At 38.5% G+C, this 22,089-nt stretch overlaps 1 protein-coding gene across 1 annotated transcript in view; it reads right to left on the reverse strand.

Moving 5' to 3' along the window:
- Positions 1-5,570, reverse strand: part of SHOC1 (shortage in chiasmata 1) — a 62,637-nt gene extending 57,067 nt beyond the window's left edge. Inside the window, exons 1-2 of the mRNA XM_028145835.2 lie at positions 5,498-5,570; positions 2,446-2,569 (exon numbers count right to left, since the gene is read on the reverse strand). Of these exons, the coding sequence (XP_028001636.2) occupies positions 2,446-2,569; positions 5,498-5,542 (169 nt within the window). The 5' untranslated portion in view covers positions 5,543-5,570. The remainder of the gene's footprint in view (positions 1-2,445; positions 2,570-5,497) is intronic.
- Between the last annotated feature and the right edge of the window lie 16,519 nt (positions 5,571-22,089).

A 22,089-nucleotide genomic window follows, 5' to 3' on the forward strand; every position in this document is an offset into this window, starting at 1 on the left:
GAAATAGTAATAGCTTTTTCATAGTGTTTTTATAAAAATTAAATGTGATGAGACATTAAATGTAATTTGCTTTAGAACAGTACTTGAAATATTATAAGAGCCTAATAAATTTTGGGTGTTATTATTTTTTAAAAGATGAAAAGGAAAATAAGCAGGAAGAAATTATAAACTCATTTTTTCCTTCTGCACTTTTAGAGAAACAGTTTGATAAAAGCTATTGCAACCCGATTAAGACCTTCAATCCATTGACCCATCATTTTTATATTATTCATGCTCTCTCATATCCTCACTTTCTCAGTTTAGGTTCCATGGAAGCCCTATTACCACTTCCTTGAAAGACTCTTCAGTTGCCTCTTTTTCTCTTATACTAACTTACAAGGTTTTCCCCAACTCTCCACTTTGTGTAAGTACTCTAGAGCAGCTGAAAATTATTGGGGGAAAGGTCTCCCAGCCATGCCAAATGAACTCATTTCAAATTATGACCATAAATTTCAAAAGGGCATCCAATGTTGATAGATGATAATAATATAACTTCCAAATAAATCTGGCTTTTTCATTTTTGAAGACAACTAACTATTTAACACTTCTCCCCTCAAATTTTCAATACTCATTCCCTTATCAACTCTCAGTCTATGGCCTTGCTTTAACATAGAAAATTGATATAAATCAAGAATCACCTCATCTTTCACCACCAGCTCTACCATCTCAGTGGCTTAGTACGTACAAACCCTGCCTTCCTATCTATCACAATGAAAGAACTACCCTACCTCTTCATACCAACTCCTCCGATTGTGCTCTTGATACTACCCCCTTTTATTAAGTTATCCTTTTTCTTTCCTACATCAATATTTTATTTTTACCAAGATAATTGCCACTGGCAAATATTTTATAGTCTCTTTTCTTATCACACACATATTTTTTAAATCACACAAAAAAAACAACAACCAAGAAAACAAAAACATGCTCTTTACCTCAATTCTCCCTTTTTTACTTTGTTTCATAGCAAAATTCCTCGAAAGAGTTGTCTTTACCATCTCACTTCCACTTCTCATTCTCTTCTCAACATACTCTAATTAGGCTTTCTTACCCAGTATTCTAGTGAAATCTCTCTTACTGAGGTCAGCAATGCCCTAAATTTAGTCAAGCTAATGGTCAACTCACTATCATCATCTTACTTGACCTTTAACAGGGACCAATGTTTTTGACTACTTCTCCTTTCTTGAAACACCTTCTTTAGAGTTCTACACCACCACACACATTTGGGTTTTCTTTCTCACTTGTCTTCTTAGGTGATTCCTCCTTCTTTATCAGCCTTTTAACTGTTGGAATGTTCCAAGGCTCTGTCCTAGGCTCTCTGTTCCATCTATACTCATGCTTTCAGTGATGTCATCTAGTTCCATGAGTTTATGTGCAATTTACATATCAATGACTCCAATCTGAAGCTCTAGCTGTGCTCAAGATTAATATAATCAATTGCCTTCTTTATGTCTCCATTTAGATGTCTAATAGGCATTTTAATCTGGCAAAAGCAGAGCTATTGATTGCAGCCTATGAGATACAAATTGGCTTTCCTATGAGCCTTTTCCTATCTTAGGAAATAGCACTGCCATCCACCCAGTTGCTCAGGTCTGAAACTTAAAGAAATTTTTTAATCTTCTACTTTTTTAACCCTCTCACTGTTGGTTAGACTTCTAAAGTAAACCCAATTTCAACCACTTCTCACATATCCATTATTATAAGCCTAGTCCAAGCCACCATCATCTTCTATATATAGATTCACCTGGTAGTCTAGATTCTGAACCACTACAATAACTTCCAGATTGACTCTCCTGTCTTCAACTCTTGGCTCCCAATCACTATCCCTTCCATCCTCTAGACAACTAGAATAATTTTTCTAAAGCTTAAATCAGGTTATGTCGCTCCCTGTCCTAAAACTGTTCAATGACTTACCACATTAGCCGTACTATAAACAAACTCCATGTTATGGGCTTCAAAACCTTATATCTTTTAGAAACTGCCTACTTCTCAGATCGCCCCCTTTTCATGAGCCAGTCACAATGGCCTAATTTTCTGGTCCTTACACACATCAAGTTTATCCCTGAGTCAGGAACTTTACATTTGCGTGAAAGGCTTCTCTCCATCTTTTTATGGTTGCTGCCTTTTCATCATTCTGATCTCAACTCAAATGTCCACCTCTTCATAGAAGTCCTTCCCTAATCATATTCAGAAATAGCACTCCCTACTCCTAAAATTTCATATCACGTTAACTATTGTCTTATCTTTTATTCATTTCTAGAATAAGCTTTTCAATTCCTTAGTTTGCCAACCAAATAAATAAGTTTTCATTAAATAAAATGAGAAAAGCACTATATTTTCTTAATTTACTGTGCTAAACTCTAAAATAATTTTTAAAATAGATTATTAAGAAATAAAAATAAAACATACCTCTTGTCCATGGCCTCCTAAATTTATGATCAATAACTTCTGCATAATAATTTCCATCTTGATATAAACATGAAGGGATTCGAAGCAATAAAGCATCTCTGCAAAACTTCTTCCTAACTACATTCTATGTAAGAAAGCAAGATTATAAAATATTTTAATATATTAAACATATTTTACATATTTATCTATCAATATTCAGAATATTAAAATTCTCTATTCTTTTAAACATGTTTTTTTTAAATAAAATCCCCAGATAACCACTGCTTTTAAATATATATATATACATGTGTATATGTGTGTGTGTATATATATATATATATGTTTTTATTTATTTCAGAAAGGAAGAGAGAGGGACAGAGAGAAACATCAATGAGAGATAAACATAGATTGGCTGCCTTCTGCACGTTCCCTACTGGGGATTGAGCCTGCAAACCAGGCATGTGCCCTTACCTGGAATCGAACCAGTGAACTCCTGGTGCATGGGGCGATGCTCAACCAACTGAGCCACACCAGCCAGGTGTGTTATTTTATATTTTTATTTAAAGGTAATATATGCTCATTATAAAATATAAAATAACACAGAACCATATACTGAGAAAATTAAGGTTCCTGGTAATATCAGTAATAGTTTGGTGTAGTTTCCTACAGTCTTTTTTTTTTTTTTCCAGGTTAGGCCAAAATGTGTGTGTGTGTGTGTGTGTGTGTGTGTGGTGTGTTTGACAAAAAATGGGATCACATCATTTATATACCATTTAGCAATGTGGTTTTTTCCACTTAGTAAAACATAGCTGTCTTAATATTTTTCTTCTATGTCTTTGCACTATTTCACTTGTGAGAATCATCAAATGTTTTTCTAATTTTAAAAACTCTAATAAATAAAGCTAGTTCTTTAAAAGAATGTTAAATCAGCTAAGCAAACTTGTAAATCGAAGTTCTCTATAATTCCATTCTGCCTTTACTTTCCAGTTTTATCTCTAATACTAACTGTTCTCTTTAAATAGACTTGTCTCCTTATTACCTCCCTTAACATTTAGCAGTCACTTCCTTACCAGGCACACCATGGTTATTGTTTGCCTCTGAAAAATGCCCTACTAGACTTCTCTAGCTATCAACATCCTATTCGTCTTTCAAGGCTTGTCTTAAGCAATAGATCCTCTACGAAGTCTTCCCTCAATGACTCTCAATTTCCCACAGAGTTCATTATTTTAGGAAGTTGAACAAATGATTGCTTCTTGCATAATTCCCCAAGAGTTTTATGTTTGCTGAAGATGTTAAAACATATTAAATAACAGGTCCTCATTATCCAAGAATAAATGGTACAAAGAAAAGATCAGTTAAAGTAATTTATTTGAGAATCAAAGGTTCACAGTAAGAAGGAAAAACAGCTTGATTCGTACTTTATCTAAAAAAAAACAACAACCTATAAAAATTAAATTTTATACCTAACAAAATTTTGTTTATAATTAGTTTATAATTATAATAGTTTTGTCATAATTTCCCCACAAACTATATTATGTGATGATATGCATGATACTAGTCATTACTTCACCTTTGATCATAAAAAAGATATTTTTAGAAAGTATTTGAGGATTTAGTCAAATTTTCCCAAGGTATCTCTGACTCTGATATTCAAACCATTCTCTTCTTTTTGTTTGTTAACTGATCTAATTTTGCAAGATCCTCATTTGATAATAGGTTTACCTGCTATTTGAGTAGTTCTTCAACAATGTTTTCATGAATTCTACAAAATCCTGCATTTTTTATAAGAGTTGCCATTTATTAGTGTCATATTTGTACTGTATTTGAACAAGAAATTAAGATACTATGGGCAAGATTAAAGTTTGAAGATGTTTGACTATAGACTAATTTTACAAGTGGCCAATCCAATATAATAAAAGCCTAATATGCTAAGTGTCCAACTATCCATTCGACCAGTTGCTGTGATGCACACTAACCACCAGGGAGCAGATGCTCCAACTGGTAGGTTAGCTTGCTGCTGGGGTCCAGCCAATTGGGACTGGATGAGACGAGCTGGACACGTCCTAGGGCCCTCCCGCAGTCCGTTGCCAGCCCTGATTGTGCACCAGTGGGGTCCCTTGGCCTGGCCTGCACCCTCTCACAATCCAGGACCCCTCGGAGGATGTCGGAGAGCAAGTTTTGGCATGATCCCCACAGGCCAGGCTGAGGGACCCCACCAGTGCACAAATCCATGCACTGGGTCTCTAGTATATTCATAAATATATTTGTATAACAATGACCTCTGATTCCTTACCATATATATGTCATAATGACACACTTGCCTCCCTCACTTATGAAGGAAAAAGAAAACCTGAAGATGCCTTTATTTTCTGTAAAATGTAACACAATTTTGGTTATATTGGAGTAATTTTTTTTCCTGGTAGATGGGGTCAAGGTTATAAAAAAACAAAAATTTAACTTGTCAATTAAGATCATAAGAACAGTGAACTGTTGTATGATAAGTACTCCAGTTAGTTCTTAACAATGTGCCTTGGTTGACTCTCAGCTTTGTACAAACTATTCAACTGCTCTAGACATTAGTTTCCTAACCTTTAAAATTGTAAAACCTTTATAATAATAGTATCTACCTCAAGTAGTTATGATGATCAAATGACATAATCCATCACAAGAGCAAATGATCAAATGATATAACCCATCAAATAAACAATGTACCTGGCCCATAGGAAGTGGTCAATACATGCTGTTACTGTTATTTTATCATAAAAATAACTGAGATTGCCTTTCCCTCCCACTCCTTTCAATAAAGATTACTCAAGATTATTCATAAAAGCAGCCCAAACTTGCCATTTCCTTTTTTCCCCCTAAGAGTTTTAATTGTATGTTATATTGTCAATTATTTTTCCCAAACTGCCATTTTTAAGGTAATAAGTAATTTTAAATAAATCTCAAAGCAACCACACCGAGGATGAATCCAAGGACAGTTGCAAAATTATCATAATCATATAGTGAATGCAGATAGCACTTTTTATATCACAATTCTTAGTAAAAAGGTGGTGATCCAGTAACATCCTACCTCGTATAAATAGTCTATTGCATGATATTTGAATATTGAAAACATTTCTTCTTCCTTTCAAAGCAGTACAAATTTCAACATCTGGAAAAATAAAAATTAAATTAAATGCTGGTAAAATAGCAGAAACATACAAATCATTCTTAATCACAAAACTTTGGTCATTCATTAAAAAAAGGCTCTGAATGATAGAAAATTAATTATGAAGATAATACTTATTAAAGATTAATAGCTAATATATAAATATGTTGATATAAAAATTTTCACATTGTTGAATTCACACAACTTCTAGTTGGGAGATTGAAATATATTTAGTGTGATCATTTTGTTGCAAAAGAGGCTAGAGTTTACAAAATTGGTAGAGTAGTTTTCTCAAAATAACCGTATTTCTTAAGTGACTTTGAAATTGAATAACCAAGGGCAAAACTGTGCTGAAGCAGTGAAGTAGGATTTGGGAAATTCTGCTGTTTTAGAAAATAAAAAGCCTGCCTTGGCTGGTGTGGCTCAATTGGTTGGGTGTTTTCCCATGCACCAAAGGGTTACCAGTTCAGTTCCTAGGCAGGACACATGCCCAGGTTGTGGTCTCAATCCCCTGTAGGTAGCCAATCGATGTTTCGCTCTTATATGGATGTTTCTCTTTCTCCCTCATCCTTCCTCTGTCTCTAAAAACCAATAAACATGCCCAGTCAGTGTGGCTCAGTGGTTGAGCATCAACCTATGAACCAGGAGATCACAGTTTGATTCCTGGTCAGGGCACATGCCCGGGGTTGTGGGCTTAGTCCCCAGTGTGGGGCATGCAGGAGGTGGCTAATCAATGATTCTCTTTTATCATTGACTAGCGGCCCGATGCACGAAATTCGTGCTAGGGGCTTGGCCCTCACAGTCGTGGTGGCTTGCCTCGGCCCTTGCAGCCCCGGTTTTGTCCGGAAGGTCGTCTGGAAGGAAATCCGGAAGGTCGTTCAGCTGTCCGGTCTAATTAGCATATTACGCTTTTATTATTATAGATGCCTCTCTGAAATCAATAAAACTATATTAAACATAAGTTAAAAACGAACTCTACCTAGTCTATCCATTCAGTTTGTCAATAGTTACCTTAAATTTTCCTTCCTTGAACTTCTTAAATTTTCCAGTATTTCTATTTTAGATTCATCATGCTCATTGACTACCTTAAACAATAATTACTGTTGTATTGAACTTAATCATTTAAACTCATCTAAATATATAGTACTTAAATAAGACACTATGTTATATATATTGATAGAATTTCTTTAATCTGCAATTTAATGTTATTGCATTCCAGATATTGGAATCCATCTTATAGTGGTGGATGAATAGGAAGATAAATAGGTTTATTTCTAAAATCAAAGACAAGGGGGGTGGGGTGGAATAAGCAAATCATGGTTAGAGAAAATGTATTTAAAAATAGCCAACTTCTGAACAGCAGCAGTTCCTGAAATATTTTTCCTTACCTGTTTTTAAATATTTTATTTCTCCTGTGCTACCTACTGACCTGCATCTATTGGGCCAAAATGGAAATAAATACAAATAATTAGGTCAGGTGCTTATGCACCAGGTGGAAAAGTACGCTTTCCCAAGATTTTTCCTCCCCAGTTTTCCTGAGGTATAATTGGCAAATTAAAAACTGTAGATATGCCCGCCTGGCGCGGCTCAGTGGTTGAGCATCGACCTAATGAACCAGGAGGCCACGGTTTGATTCTGGCCAGGGCACATGCCGGGTTTGCAGACGCAATCCCAGCAGGGGGCGTGCAGGAGGCAGCCAACCAATGATTCTCTCTCATCATAGAAATCAATAAAAATATATTTAAAAAATAAAAACTGTATATGTTTAAGGTGTACATATATACAATGCATGCAATTTCCAAGATTGCGTCAGACCACACACAGGTGAGTGTGAATCTCCTCGCACTGGCCTACAGCATCAGATTCCTCCCCTTCCTCACTCCGTCACATAAAAATGACACTTTAACTAAATAAAACTGCGGAAGAGCAATTCAAAATGTCAATATTCAATATTTCCTCATATTGTTTAAACTACACAACTTCTAGGTAGTGTCTTGAATGAAGCCCTATGGGCCTTTCTGTGCCCTTCCCATCCTCTATCTATTCCAGCCGAAGGAGGTGAGGTGGACGCTGGCTCTGAGGTCTTGTCCCCACAGTCACCTAATTCTGTTTTCCAGGGATTTCAGAGCTGCCATACTCCAGCCCACCCCGAACTTCCCTTCTCCTCCGTCAAGAACACCCCTCCCTCCCTCCTCTCTCCGGCCTCTCTGACCTTCTCTACCTGAGGCAAAACAGCTTCCTACCGATCTTCGCTGGAGAAAATGCCCGCCCACGGGACCTGTGACCTCTGACCCCGATCTCAGCGTCCCCATTGGCCAGCCAGGCCAAGAACAGGCCCGCCCCTCAGGCTCCGGCGGCACTTCCCGGAAGCGGTTGCTCCTTCCTGGTGTTCCCAGGCTCGTGAAGGCCAGAGGGCGGGACCCGGTCAGCGCCGAGGTCCTGGGGGTGAGCAAGATCGAGGTCACCCAGAGCCAAGGAGGGTGAAGGTGGAGAAGGTGGTGGGAAGCCACAGGTGCCAGCTGGGTAGTAAGGTCGGGGAGACCTGGCGAAGGAGCCCGAGCTGCTTTCGCAGTGGCCACGCCAATGTTACGATATCACCCTGGCCCAAGGCGACGTGTCCAGAAGGAGGGCAAGGGCAGAAGCATTCCCGAGGTAAAATGCAGAGGATTTGCCAACCAAACAGATTCAGGGAAAGAGCCAAGCAAAAAGGGTGGAGGCAAGCCCGACTCTGGTGTCTGGCCAGGTGTGGGCTGTGCCTTGCTGGCGGAAGAACATTTGAGGAGCGGCCGGAAGATGAGTTAGAATTGGGACGTCAGGGTTGTGCACCCTGATTTATAGCCACGCCTTCACTCACACACTCCTTGGGGAATCTCTAGACCCATCTGATAAGAAAAAGAATCGTTCCTTTCTCTGTGTTTCTTAACTCCTGCCTTCCTTTCCATAACAAAGCTAGACATTACATTCTTTCCCAGAAGATTGCAAGAAGTAACATGCATTTATTTATTTTACTAACACATGGTTATCTTACAAGTTAATTATTAACTTAAGTGCTTATTGTGAAAGGTCAGTAACTAAACCACATGGTTCTCTTAAGTTACCTTCTTTGTTTTGTACAGGTTTGTGCAGTTTGCTTCAGGGATGTGGACTTAATGTTTGGCAATAATCGGTTACAAAGATGTTCATCTTGCATTGAGGGACATTAATTACTTTGCATTCTTGGATGTATACCTTTTAATAAAACCAATTTAAAATTACATAAAACAAAAGCAACACCTAGTTATACTCATTGTAACAAGTAAAACTATCCAAAGGTGAACATAGAAAAACTAATCTCCATTACTACCCCAAGTCCCAGGCAACCATCGTTAGTCTGAGGTGTATTTTTTCACACCTTTTTACATATATAGACATGCATACACAAAATAGGTTGACCAATTATATAAAAATAGGTAATTTTCCTCACTAATCAATACATCATAAACAAACTTCTAGATCAAGATATATAGACTTTAACTCATTTTTAACAGCTGCATAATATTTCATAGTAAGGTAATGCCATGATTTATCCAAATATTCTACTACTTTTGGATTTAACAGATTGTTTCCAGTTTTTTACCTTGACAAATTATGCCACAATAAAAATTCTTGGACATGTGATCTTGAATATTGTTGCTTTTATTCCTGTGATATAGAATTGTGTTGCTTTGCTGTCTCAAATGATAAAGCATTTCAAATTTAATAGATATTGCCAATTTACCTTCTGAAAATTTATAGCAATTTATGTTAATAGTGCCTGAGAGGGACCGATATCCTGAGTACTCAACAGAAATTAATATATTGCTTTTAAAAATGTTTGCTGATCTACTGCATGAAAAATACTATCTTGTTTTAATTCACAGTTCTCTGATTACTGTGGAGATTACATACTTTTTGGATGTTTATGAGCTCTTTGAATTTTTCTTCCATGAATTAATTGCCTGTTTGTGTATGTGTATTTATGTATATATGTGTGTGTATGTATGTTTATGTGTCTATGAGATCAGGCACTTTTTCTATTGAATAGTTGGTCTTTTGGAAGATCTTGTATATAGGTATATTAGTACATATCATAGGTTTGGCTATATAAATAACAGAAAATTCTAAAATAATATAAAATTTATTTCTCTTTCATGTAAGTGAAGAAAGGGGTAAAATATTCAGAACTGATATGGCAGCTGTGCCCCACAAAGTCCTCAGGGACTTACCTTCTGGCTCATTACTCTGATATTTCTACGCTGTGATCCTTACTTTCATGGTCTCAGGTGGCAGGATCTATGTTTCAGGCAGCAGGATAGAGAAAGGAATGAAAAAGATGAGAGGCCAAGGGCACAATGTTTCTTTATATATCTGTAATTAAAATTGTAAAATGTAATATCTATAATAATAAAAGTATAATATGCTAATTAGACCAGATGTTCTTCTGGACGTCCTTCTGGACCAAGCCTCAGGGGGCTGGGGACGAGGCAGAGGCGGAAGCAGCAGGGGGCCGATCCGGCCTCTAGTTCATTAGAAAATACATAAGATAATGTACAGGCTAAAAATATATTTTTAAGAAACATCCATGCAGCCTCCACTCAAGTGAAGAAACAGAGCATTTTGAGAATTTCAGAAACTCTCTGTTTTCTTTTCTAATCACAACTCTCCCTAAAGGAAATCTCCCCCTAGAACTAGAGATTACTATAATCCTGACTTTATGGTAATCATTGCTTTGCCTTGCTTTAAAGTTTCACCCAAGTATGCATTTCTAAAGGATATAGTTTTGCCTATTTTTGAATCTTACTATTTGTGTTAGTTTGGTTTTTGCTTCTATTCAGTAGATGTTGTTGTATGTATATGTTAATTCAATTTCTTGCTGAATAGTATACCAGCGTATAAATATACCTCAACTTATCTATCCATTCTGCTGCTGATGGATCTTTGGATTATTGCAGTTTTTGACAATTACAAATAATGCTGCTACCAATATCCTTTTACACATATCCTAGTACACATATACGTTTCTCTAGAATATAAATTTGAGAATGAATTTCTGGTTTATTGAGTATGCATAACTTCACATTTATTCAATAATATCAAACTGTTTTCCAAAGTGATTGTACCAATTTCCACTCTCACCAACAATGTTTGAGAGTTCCTGTTGCTTCATATCCTCACCAACCCTTAGCAATGTCATACTATTTAATTTTGAGAATCTGTTAAGTATTCAGGTGTCTCTTAAGGAAGGTTCCCATAAGCTGCTACATAAGACTTCTGCTTCCATCTGACTGGCCAGGACCTAGTCACATGGTCACTCAGCTGTAATAAAGTCTAGCAGATGCAGTGCTTATTCTGGAGAGTCCTGTGCATGGCATGAATATGGCAGATAGTCAGCTTGAGATAGAATTGCTGATTAGTCTGAACTAGAAAATGCAGAAAATCTGGACATATGGAATGAAATAATATTGCACAAATGTGTTGCATAAGTAACTTGTTGTCTTATGGTGCTAATTTATGGGTGTAGTCTCCCGCACTATCTTTTGATCAGGAAGGGACTATTTTACATCAATAGATTGAGAGCAAACATTTTAGCACAACATATTTAATATAATTAAACTAGATAATAATGCTAGAAAAGAGCTGTGGTAGCATCATCATGTAAGGAAATTCTCACAAGTATAGAAGACATACCTAACATTTCATATTCGTGTAGTTTACCTTTTTTCAAATAAAGAAGCCAAGTGTTGTTGTAGCCTATATTTGCAACATTTGTCTTTATAAATACTGACATTTTTCTGTTCCATACATTCAACCCCTCAACATTTTTCTAATTATGAGCCTATTCAGACCTTACATGTTTATTGGGTCTTTTACACACATTGAACAATTCACTTGAGCTAAGCTTCTGGCCAGGATGAAAACTTTATCCATGCTTAGACCTGATTCTGTATCCCTGAAGAAGCCAGAGTCTGGAACAAATAGTTATACTTGAGTGTTTATTTCCTTGAGGAAAATGGAAGGGCTAACTCTATGCTTTAAAATTTCCCTAGGTAACACTCTACTATTTCTCATAATTTTTGGTCCAGTGAGGATAAGCTATTTGCCTATAATTACATAGATAGGTCTAGACAGGTCTTCTGACTTTCATCCAGTGAGTGTAGTTGTTCACTCATTGATTTATCCATTAGTTATTTTTAAGCACATATTATGTGTAAGGAACTACGCTAGTTGGGAAGAGCAAAGTGTGGAGACAAAATAAGATGTTTGTATAAATGACTAGTTATTCCCTGAGGAAATTTACATCGTAAGTTATAGGAGTATAAAAAGGAAATACAGCCACATAACATTTTGGCCAACAACAGACCACATATACAGTGGTGGTCCCATAAGATCAAAATAGAGCTGAAAAATTCCTATCTCTTAGTGATATTGTAGCCATCATAGCATCTTAGTGCAACACATTACTCACATTTGTGGTGTTGCTGGTGTAAACAAACTACTGTGCTGCCAATAGTATAAGTATAAAACGTATGCCCTGGCCAGGTGGCTCGGTTGGAGCATCATCCCAGGTACACCAAAAGGTTGCGGGTTCGATTCCTGGTCAGAGCATGTATCTAGGTTGTGGGTTCAATTCCTGGTCAGTCTCGGTTGGTCTGGGTAGGGGTGTGTAGGGGAGGCAATGGATTGATGTTTCTCTCTCACACTGATTTCTCTCTCTCTCTCTCTCTCTCTCTCTCTCTCTCTCTCTCTCTCTCTCTCTCTCATCAATAAAAACATATCCTCAGGTGAGAATTTAAAAAAAATAAAAGGTATAGCCCTAGTCAGTTTGGCTCAGTGGATAGAGCATCGGCCCGTGGACTGCAAGGTCCCAGGTTCAATTCTAGTCAAGGGCACGTAACGGGGTTGCAGGCTGGATCCCCAGCCCGGGTCAGGTCATGTGCCAGAGGCATCCAATTCATGTATCTCTCTCACATCGATGTTTCTCTCTCTCTGTCTCTCCCTCTCTTCCATTCTCTAAAAATCAATGGAATAATATTTTCAGATGAGGATTAACAACAACAACAAAAGTATAGCACATTTATGTATAATTATCAAGTACATAATACTTGATAAGGTATGTCTGTTACTGGATTATGTATTATATATTTTATCATTTTTAAAGAGTGTATTTCTAGTTATAAAAAAAATGTTTGCTGTGAAACAGTAGGCCGACAGCAGCCTCATACATACCATGTCCAATTGCATCATTTTCTCTTGTACTTGACTTAATCTCATGCTGCTTTGTACAGTAATATACTGTGCAGGCTTGTACCCTGGGAGCAATAGACTATACCATATAGCCTAGGTGTGTAGTAGGTATACAATCCAGAGTTGTTTAAATATAATCAATGACATTCACAGGACAAAATCACCTAATTACGCATTTCTCAGAATGTGTCCCTGTCATTAAGCAACACATGACTGTAATGCTTTATTATTTTAACAAGTCGTAGAGATACAGAAAAATAATTGATTAAATAAGTCATTTCAGTATTTCCCCATGTTAACCACACCTATGGGAAATCTAGCTGCTTGAACCACAAAAACCATAATAGCACTACTATGTCTCTAAAGGAAAATGAACTACCTTGCAAACATATAACTTCCTAGGATCTAAATTTGCAAATTAGAGCTATAATAAGTTATAACAAGTGTTGCAAACATTTATGATAGCCAACATCATCCTTATAAAAAGTAGAAAAACTATTTTAAAAAATATATATTTTTATTAATTTCAGAGAGGAAAGGAGAAGAAGAGAGAGATAGAAACATCAGTGATGAGAATTGACCGGCTGCCTCCTGCATGCCCCCCACTGTGGATTGAGCCCGCAACCTGGGCATATGCCCTGACTGGGAATCAAACCGTGACCTCCTGTTTCATAGGCTAACGCTCAACCACTGAGCCATTCCCTCTGGACAACTATTATTTTTTTATCTCCAAAAGAAGTCTTTACTGTTGTGTGAGGCATTCTAGATTGCATTTATGCTTTATAATTTTTAGATAGAGGAGATAGTTCATTGAGCTAAATTTTGGGAAGAAGGATATTACATTAATAACAATTTCATATGCAGGAAAAGTTATTTTATGAAAACCTGAGGGTAGGCTTTTCCCATAAATTAAAAGATTTTGTAAATAGCAATTCTTGCCACTTCATGTTTTAAACTTAGACCCAATCATATACCTCAGAATATAAACTAATTTAACAAATAATTTTTGAATACCTACTATATGCTCAATATATGCAAACTAGAGGCCCGATGCACAAAATTCATTGAAGAGTAGGCCTTCCTTCCCCCGGCTGCCGGCACTGGCTTCCCTCTGGCACCTGGGAACCGGGCTTCCCTCTGGCTGCTGGCAGGCACCCGGGACTTGGGCTACCCTTGCAACCTCGGCTTCATCCGGAAGGTCGTCCGGTCTAATTAGCATATTATACTTTTATTATATAGGATTTAATGGGAAGTTAGATAACTTGTATAGTCTCTTACAGGAAGAAAAGAGAAAAAAAGGAAAAAGAAAAATAGTTAGAAGCAATAACATGTAGCACTAGTGGCCACTTTCTCTTTTAAATATTCTCCTCTTTTGGCTTCTAGCTTCCGGGTTTCTCTCATCGTTTCTGCTCCTGGACGCTTCATAATTTAGGGAGAAAATAATAAAACCATAAAATCAGGCTCTTTGGTTTCACTACAAATATATGTTGTTCAGCTTCAGGTAGACCTTCATTGCCAATTGTCAATCATTTTCCCCTTAATTTCATATCTATATCTATCTACATATTTATTTATCTCTATCAAGAGAGACAGAGACAGAATCAGTATGTGCCAGCAATATTGAGGAATAGAGTCTCAAATAAGAATATTTCTTTAGGCCCCTTATCATATTCTAACAACACCTAGACCAATGGTTCTCAGTTGGAGGTAATGTTGCCTCCCAGGGGATATTTCAGTCATGTCTGAAGACATTTTTGATTGTCAGGACTGGGGAAAAGGTGCTACTGGCATCTACTAGGTAGAGGCTAAGATGCTGCTAAACATCCTATATGAAGAGGAAAGCTCCCTCATCTCCCTAGGAAAGAATTATCCAGCCCCAAGCATTAATAGGGCCAAAGTTAAGAAATCCTGATCTAAATCTACTAAAGACTAAAGCATTTCTACACTCCTCTAGTCGTGCATACAAAACCTGTCTCATTCCCTGCAGATGACTTCACGTGCTTCTTGAATGGGAAATTGCCTTCCTTTACTTTTTTCTTTTCATCTCAAAATGTGTAACCTCATTTGGCATTTTCTTATTCTCTTCTTTCTGTGAACAACTATCTTTCTTTCCAAAAACTGTTGTTACCTTTCAATATTTATGCCCTATCTTATTCCCCAAATTATTTATGCTACCTACAGAAAAACACATTCTGTATCACAGAATAAAAGCAAATTAGAAAATAGGCAGAGAGTATTATTTTCCTTGGATCCTTTATCTCATCCCTATTCACCTCCAGAATTTAGTTCGTAGGTTATTTCTTCTCATGTATATACTAGAGGCCCAGTGCACGAAATTTGTACACTCCAGGGCTGGGGCAGGGAGTGGGTCCCTCAGCCTGGCCTGCACCCTCTCACAGTCCGGGAGCCCTCAGAGGATGTCCGACTGTTGTAGCGCTGCCACGGAGGCGGGAAAGGCTCCCGTCACCGCCGCTGCACTCACCAGCCATGAACCCGGCTTCTGGCTGAGTGGCGCTCCCCTTGTGGGAGCGCACTGACCACTAGGGGGCAGCTCCTGCATTGAGCATCTGCCCCCTGGTGGTCAGTACGCATCATAGTGACTGGTAGTTCTGCCATTCGGTCAATTTGCATATTACCCTTTTATTATATAGGATCCTCATTCTCTCCTATATAATGTGTTTTCACTCTGTGTCCAAAATGTGCTTAATTATAATCTATCCTAAAATATTCTCTAAAACTTGTGCTTTTTAACTTTTTTGTATCCCCCTAGGACTCCTAAACTACTGGAATTTTCTTCTAACTATTCTCCCAGCCTCTAATCTAACCTGCATAGTGCTGTAGAATTTAGATTATGTCCACTATGCTCATCAGAGTCATTTAGTAGTCAACCAATGCCTGTACATGATACCAAATCAAGCTTTAAGTAATTACAAGAGCTATGCTTGGAACTTGGCTTAAATTGGCATTAGTATCTCCATCAAATAGATGAGAGATGAGGCTTAGAGAGGTTAAGTGACTTGCTCAGAACTACATAGTCAGGAAGTGAGGAGTCAGGTTTCAAACCCAAGCCAGTCTTATGCCAAAGTCTATACATTTTATACAGCTTCTCATTCCCTAAGGAAATAAGTCCTAACTCCTTAGTTTGGCCTCTAGGACTCTGAAATCTGGCTCCAAACTTTTTCTAGTTACTGCTGACCTTCACACACCACACATCTTTGTTAAAGTGCTGTGCTCTGCTAACTCTTTTTTCCCCCCTTCTATTTGCTCCCTCTCATATCATACCCTCTATGCTATCCTTCTCACACTTCTGTAGAGGCCCAATACCTACCCACCTTTCAAAGCCTAATTCAAGCTTCCCAGCTAAATTCCCTAATCTTCTCTGATCCTTTCTCTCTCTTTTTTTTTTCTGGTGGAGTTTTTCACCTTCAAACTTTGTTATTAGTAGTAACATATTTTTGTTTAGGATTTTGCAAACACTTTCATATATGGTAAGAACCTGGCAAAGGGTAGGAGCTCAATAAATGCACTTGTTTGGTTCTAATCTTCATAGCAATTCTCCAAGGTAGTATTATACTTTACTAACAGAAAAAAACCACCTGAGGCCAGAGAGGTTAGGTGACCGGCCAAAAGGAAGTGTTCTAGAATGACCCAAACTAACCCAAGAGCTATGGCTTAAGGTGAGGGTTCTTTCTACTATACTACCCATGACTTCAGAATTTTGTTCTCCCCTAGCAGAGCTATATACCTTAGTCTTGGCAGTTATTAAATACATGCTGAATGAACGAATAAATTACTATTATGAACATACTCTTTTTAAAAATTTAAAAATATATATATATTTCTTTATTGATTTCAGAGAGGAAGGGAGAAGGAGAGAGAGATAGAAACATCAATGACGAGAGAGAATCATTGATCGGCTGCCTCCTGCACATCCTCTACTGGGGATTGAGCCTGCAACCCAGGCATGTGCCCTTGTCCGGAATCGAACCTGGGACCCTTCAGTCCTCAGGCTGATGCTCTATCCACTGAGGCAAGCCAGCTAGGGCTGAACATACTCTTTCAATTTGAGAGTCATGGAGATTTATTTATTTGCCACCAAGAATAAGAGCACTTTAGGATGTGACTCATCCTCACACATAGAATTTAATTGTTCATTTAAGCAGAAGGAAAACAAACCATCCCGTTCTGATGAAAAAGCTTAGGCAACATGAGGTTAAAGTCTATATTACCCACTTCAGGACAACAGTGCCACACACCTTTAACAAACACATTGTTATACGTCATTTCAGTTCAGTAGGTGGGCCCAGCCCAGCAGACTGTCTTCCTCTCATTCCTGGGCTTTAAGACAAAACAAAAAACAGAAAAGACTTTGCTAGAGAGGTTCAACACCAGCTTTTCTTTAGCCAGCTGATCTGAGATGCTGCAAAGAGAACCTTTCAGATCACAAGCTTGTGAGCCTTTTCTGAGTATTTGGTGGTTTCTGTTTACTTGAATGGCCCCATATTGTTGGTGTCCAGCCCCTGCCCTTCTGTGGATCCCCTGTGTTGCTTTGGTATTTTTGTTCCTGTTTTTAGCAAAACAACTCTGGAACCTCATTGGGGCTGCTTTGCTTTGGAAGGTTCTCACTGGTGGGACCAGAGCTCTGAAAAACGTTCTGCTCCTGGATGGACTATGCGACTGCAGATGCTTAGACACCAGTGGTGCCAGAACCAGTGCCTTTGTTGGGGCCGCCTGGCCAGCAGCAGGGAGGCGACATAGACGGTCTTACTTTCCTGTCATCCACGCCCTCTCCTTTCTTCTCCATCAGCTTTTATCATTTCAGCATTCTCCCTGGGCCATCAGAGCCTCTTGGGTTCACGATGACAAATAGTTCTGGGCGGGATGTTAGGCTGCTGCATGCCATGGGCCTCTGTAGGTTCTGTACATAGCAACAGCCTTTATCAGTGCAGTGTTTGTAGGGTGCTTCTTAAGCTCTATAGAGTGGGGCGGACACATCAGCTCTTTTGGATCTGAAAAGTGTTTCAGATTTTGAATTGAGAGTCTTCGGAGAAGCCTAATGATTAGTGTTGTCAAGGTCAAAAATGCTAAAAGGAGAGCGGGATCTTTTAGTCTTGGCTACAGCACTCACGGCATGAACAGTCTCCATGAGGACGTCTTCATTCAGGATTTGTTTGTTTGTTTGTTTGCTTGTTTTTTCACTTCTGACCCTGACGTCTCTGGCTGCAGATTTGATGTGGTTCCTCCCTAACCTGTGCGCCCTGTTAATAATAGGTACTGTACCGGGCTCTGTCTGTGTCATTGGGGTAGGACCTGTATTAAAATATAGGTATTGAAATGCTGTATTAAAATACTGATCCTAACATTTCATTTTACTAGCAAGAAATCTTTGATTTCATTTTATTGTAGACACTAGCTTGTAGTTTAGCCATACTGACATTTCTAAAAAAGGGATATATTTTCTTACACAGTGTTCAAAGAGAGACATGTTCCGGTCCTCCGTGCTGCGCTTTTACAGGTACAAGTTCTCTAGCTGAGAAAACGAAGACAAACTGTAGGCTGCCTCAAGTTCTTACGGGCGTGTGCCCTGGGCTGTTTCTCGGAGCTGCTGACAGCGGGACTGTGATGGTACAGTGTGGACAGGGACTGTTCCGACAGGCTGGGGTTTTCCGTTCTGAAACCTTACTTAGTATCAAAAGTTAAACTTTAGTACAATAAACAAAGGTCAATTTCTGTAAAAAAATGAAATAGTCGGGAAAAAATTGAGAGAATGATATTTCAATTTTTGTTTTCATGTAGTCACATTTATCATCCTCTTCCTTACTGTTCCTACTTTTAGGGTCATGCTTAGAAAGGCCACCTCCATCCCTAAGATTGTACAGATATTTAAATATATTTTCTTCTACTGATTTTATCACATCATCCTTTGCATGTAAAATCTCTGGGATTGTGTGTGTGTGTGTGTGTGTGTGTGTGTGTAAGGCATGAAATAGGTTTATAATTTAATATTTTTCTTATATAGTTTAGTGAGTCATTTACTGATTTTCCCTTCTGAGTTTAATACATCTTTATCATATACTCCCATATACTAAATTCTGATGAAATTATAAATATATAAACTTTCTAGGTTTGTAATTTGTTCCATTGATGGTTTGCTCCTGAGCTGTCTTTATTTACTTATACTGTTTTAATTATTAAAGTTTAAACTTCTGGGTGGCAAATTCATGCACTACTCTTCTTTTAAAAATATTTCTAAGGTTTATTCTTTTTTTAAAAAAAGTTTTTTATTGATTTCAGAGAGGGAGAGAGAGAGAGATAGAAACCTCAATGATGAGAGAGGATCATTGATTGACTGCCTATTGCACGCTCCTCACTGGGGATCGAACCGGCATGTGCCCTTGACTGGAAACAAACCTGGGACCCTTCAGTCCGCAGGCCAACGCTCTATCCACTGAGCCAAACCTGCTAGGGCATCTAAGGTTTATTCTTAAAAATAAACATAAAAATATTTTTTTTTCAAGATCCCACATTTTTTGTACTGGGATTCTGATTGAGATGGAGTAAAAGTTATAATTTGGAGAATTGCCACATCTATAATAATAAAAGCATAATATGCTAATTAGACTGGATGTCCGTCCTTCTGGACGAAGCTAGGGCTTGCCAGGGAAGCCGGGGTCCCAGGTGCCTGTGGGTAGCCAGAGGGAAGCCAGCCCAGGTCCCGGGTTGTGAATTCCCCACGTTGGGCTGCCAGTTGCGAATGTACCCCCCACGTCCCGTGTGGTTCAGGGTTCAGGTTCAGGGTTTGGGCTCTGGAGGAGGCCGCACACAAATGAAAGAGACTAGACAAGAAAATCTTAATTTGGGAATTGGGGGCCAGGCGGAAGCCCAAGAGAGGACTCCTCTTTGCTCGGCCTTGCCATCCTTTTTATTCAGGTCTAGGGTACACCCATAGCCCTTAGGCAGGCAATTCCAATAACAGCTCGATGATAGCCCATCAGCAAGGACTTACATAAGACTAAAAGGTGGAAGTTGCTTCAGCCGCCATTGTCTCGACTAAACAGTGGGTGTATGGCTCTGACCTTTCAGAGCTCAAGGTTGACCAGCCTTCCGGGTTCCTTGTCCACCTCTTTCTGCTAGTGAAGGCAATGGGCAGCTTCCAACACCGGGTGACTGCGGGGGGCGAGAGGGAAGCCAGCCCGGGTCCCGGGTGCCTGCGGGTGGCCAAAGGGAAGCCATCCCGGGTCCTGTGTGCATGGGTCCTGGGTGCCTGCTGGCAGCCAGAGGGAAGCAAGCCCAGGTCCCGGGTGCCAGAGGGAAGCGAGTGCCGGCCGCCGGGAGAAGGAAGGCCTACTCTTGCACGAATTTTGTGCACTGGGCCTCTAGTATTAATATAGTCTTCAAAATCAATGAACCTGATATGGCTTTCCATTTACTCAAGTCTTCTCTCATTTCTCCTAGTGGTTCTATAATTTTACAATTTGTGTGAACACTTTAATAGAGCATGGTGCTTGAGAGCAGACATGCACGAACCGGACTGCATGGATCCTAAGCTCAGCTACACCATGTACTACCCATTTGTGCTTCATTTTCCCCTCCTATAATATGGGGATGACAGTAATTGTGCCTCCTGGAGTTATTGTGAAGATTAAATGGGTTATGTATGTAAAGTGTTTAAAACAGTATCTGGCATGTAGTACCATATAAGTACTACTTATTATTCTACTAGAGGCCCGATGCACAAAATTCGTGCAAGAGTAGGCCTTTCTTCCCCTGGCTGCCGGCACCAGCTTCCCTCTGGCACCTGGGACTCGGGCTTCCCTCTGGCTGCAGCTCCGGCTTCGTCCAGAAGGATGTTCAGAATGACATCTGGTCTAATTAGCATATTACCCTTTTATTATTATAGGTGTGTGTACATACTATCTGCACTCCATGTTTCTTATTAAATTTATTAAGTGCTTTATATACTGTTACTACAAATTTTTTTTTTAATTGTGGCGTACAATGTCAATAAACACTAAGCTTTGAAATTTCAGCCTCCAGAGGGCTCTCCTTTCTTGTGAATTACTGTCATTTCCCACAGCTTCCTTTTAAAGAATTTTGTATAACTAAGAGCCAGGTGATGAAGCAGAAAATGCATGTCTGATTTCAAAATGCTTTTGAAAGGTCAAGTAAGATAAATAAACTCAACAGATGGTCCATTGAAAGTACTAACAGAACAAACAATCCTCTTGCAAAACTGATGAAAGAGAATACAGCTGAAAATGCAAAAAAAAAAAGGAATTAACAGAAAAATTTAAACATCCAAGATGTTTAAAACTTATAGGAATACTCAAAGTTTAACCTGTCAATAAAGTGGAAATTTTGACAAAATAGAATATTATCTAAGAACTATAAATTATGAAAATTGATACAAGAAGGGCAGAAAAACTTGAACTGATCACTAACAGTAGAAGGAATGGGGGCCGCCACCAAAGTTCTACCTCTGAAAAAGACACCAGGTCAAGATGCTTTTAAACATGGATTCTCTCAACACTTTTAGGGAATACATTATATACAGAACATTGAGAAAGATGGAAAACTTTATAACATATTCTACGACTAACATAACTGTGAAACCAAATTAGTAAGGAATAGCATAAGAAAAGGAAAAACTGTAGGCCAATCTTAATAATGAAATAACGGCAAAAATCCTAAATAACATGAGCAAAATGATACAGCAGAATTTTAATAGTTAAATGTACTATAATCACATAGATTGTATTCCAGGAATGCAGAGATAATTAAGACACACATATCTTTTGACTTATAGCTAAATAATGAGTAAATCTTTAAATATTTGTGTCCTTTTCTCCCTGAATAATATCCTACTTTGCTACTTTGTTGATCACCCCTGCCTAGAACATTTCTTACTTTTCTTCTCCATCCAGAAAACTTCTGATTTTCTTTAAAGATGCAGTTGGTATCACCTCTGGGTCTTTTTCTCTGACCGCTCTTCATCTGAGACTAAGAAGCTGCTATTCTTGTGTACACCCACAATACCCTGTATTTACCTTTATTGCAACGCTTATCATACTGTTTAGTAATTGCTAGTTAACTTGTTTGTCTCCCCTACCAACCTGTGAGCTCTTGAGACAGAGTCCATTTATTTGTTTTCTGGAAGCCAGGCACATAAAATCTGGCAGACTCGATTGAAAAATAGACACAGAACACAGACTAAGTAAAAATGTTAGGTAATTACACACTATCAAAGCTGG

The sequence above is a fragment of the Eptesicus fuscus genome, chromosome 15 (genome assembly GCF_027574615.1).
Source record: "Eptesicus fuscus isolate TK198812 chromosome 15, DD_ASM_mEF_20220401, whole genome shotgun sequence".
Classification (NCBI taxonomy): Eukaryota; Metazoa; Chordata; class Mammalia; order Chiroptera; family Vespertilionidae; genus Eptesicus; species Eptesicus fuscus.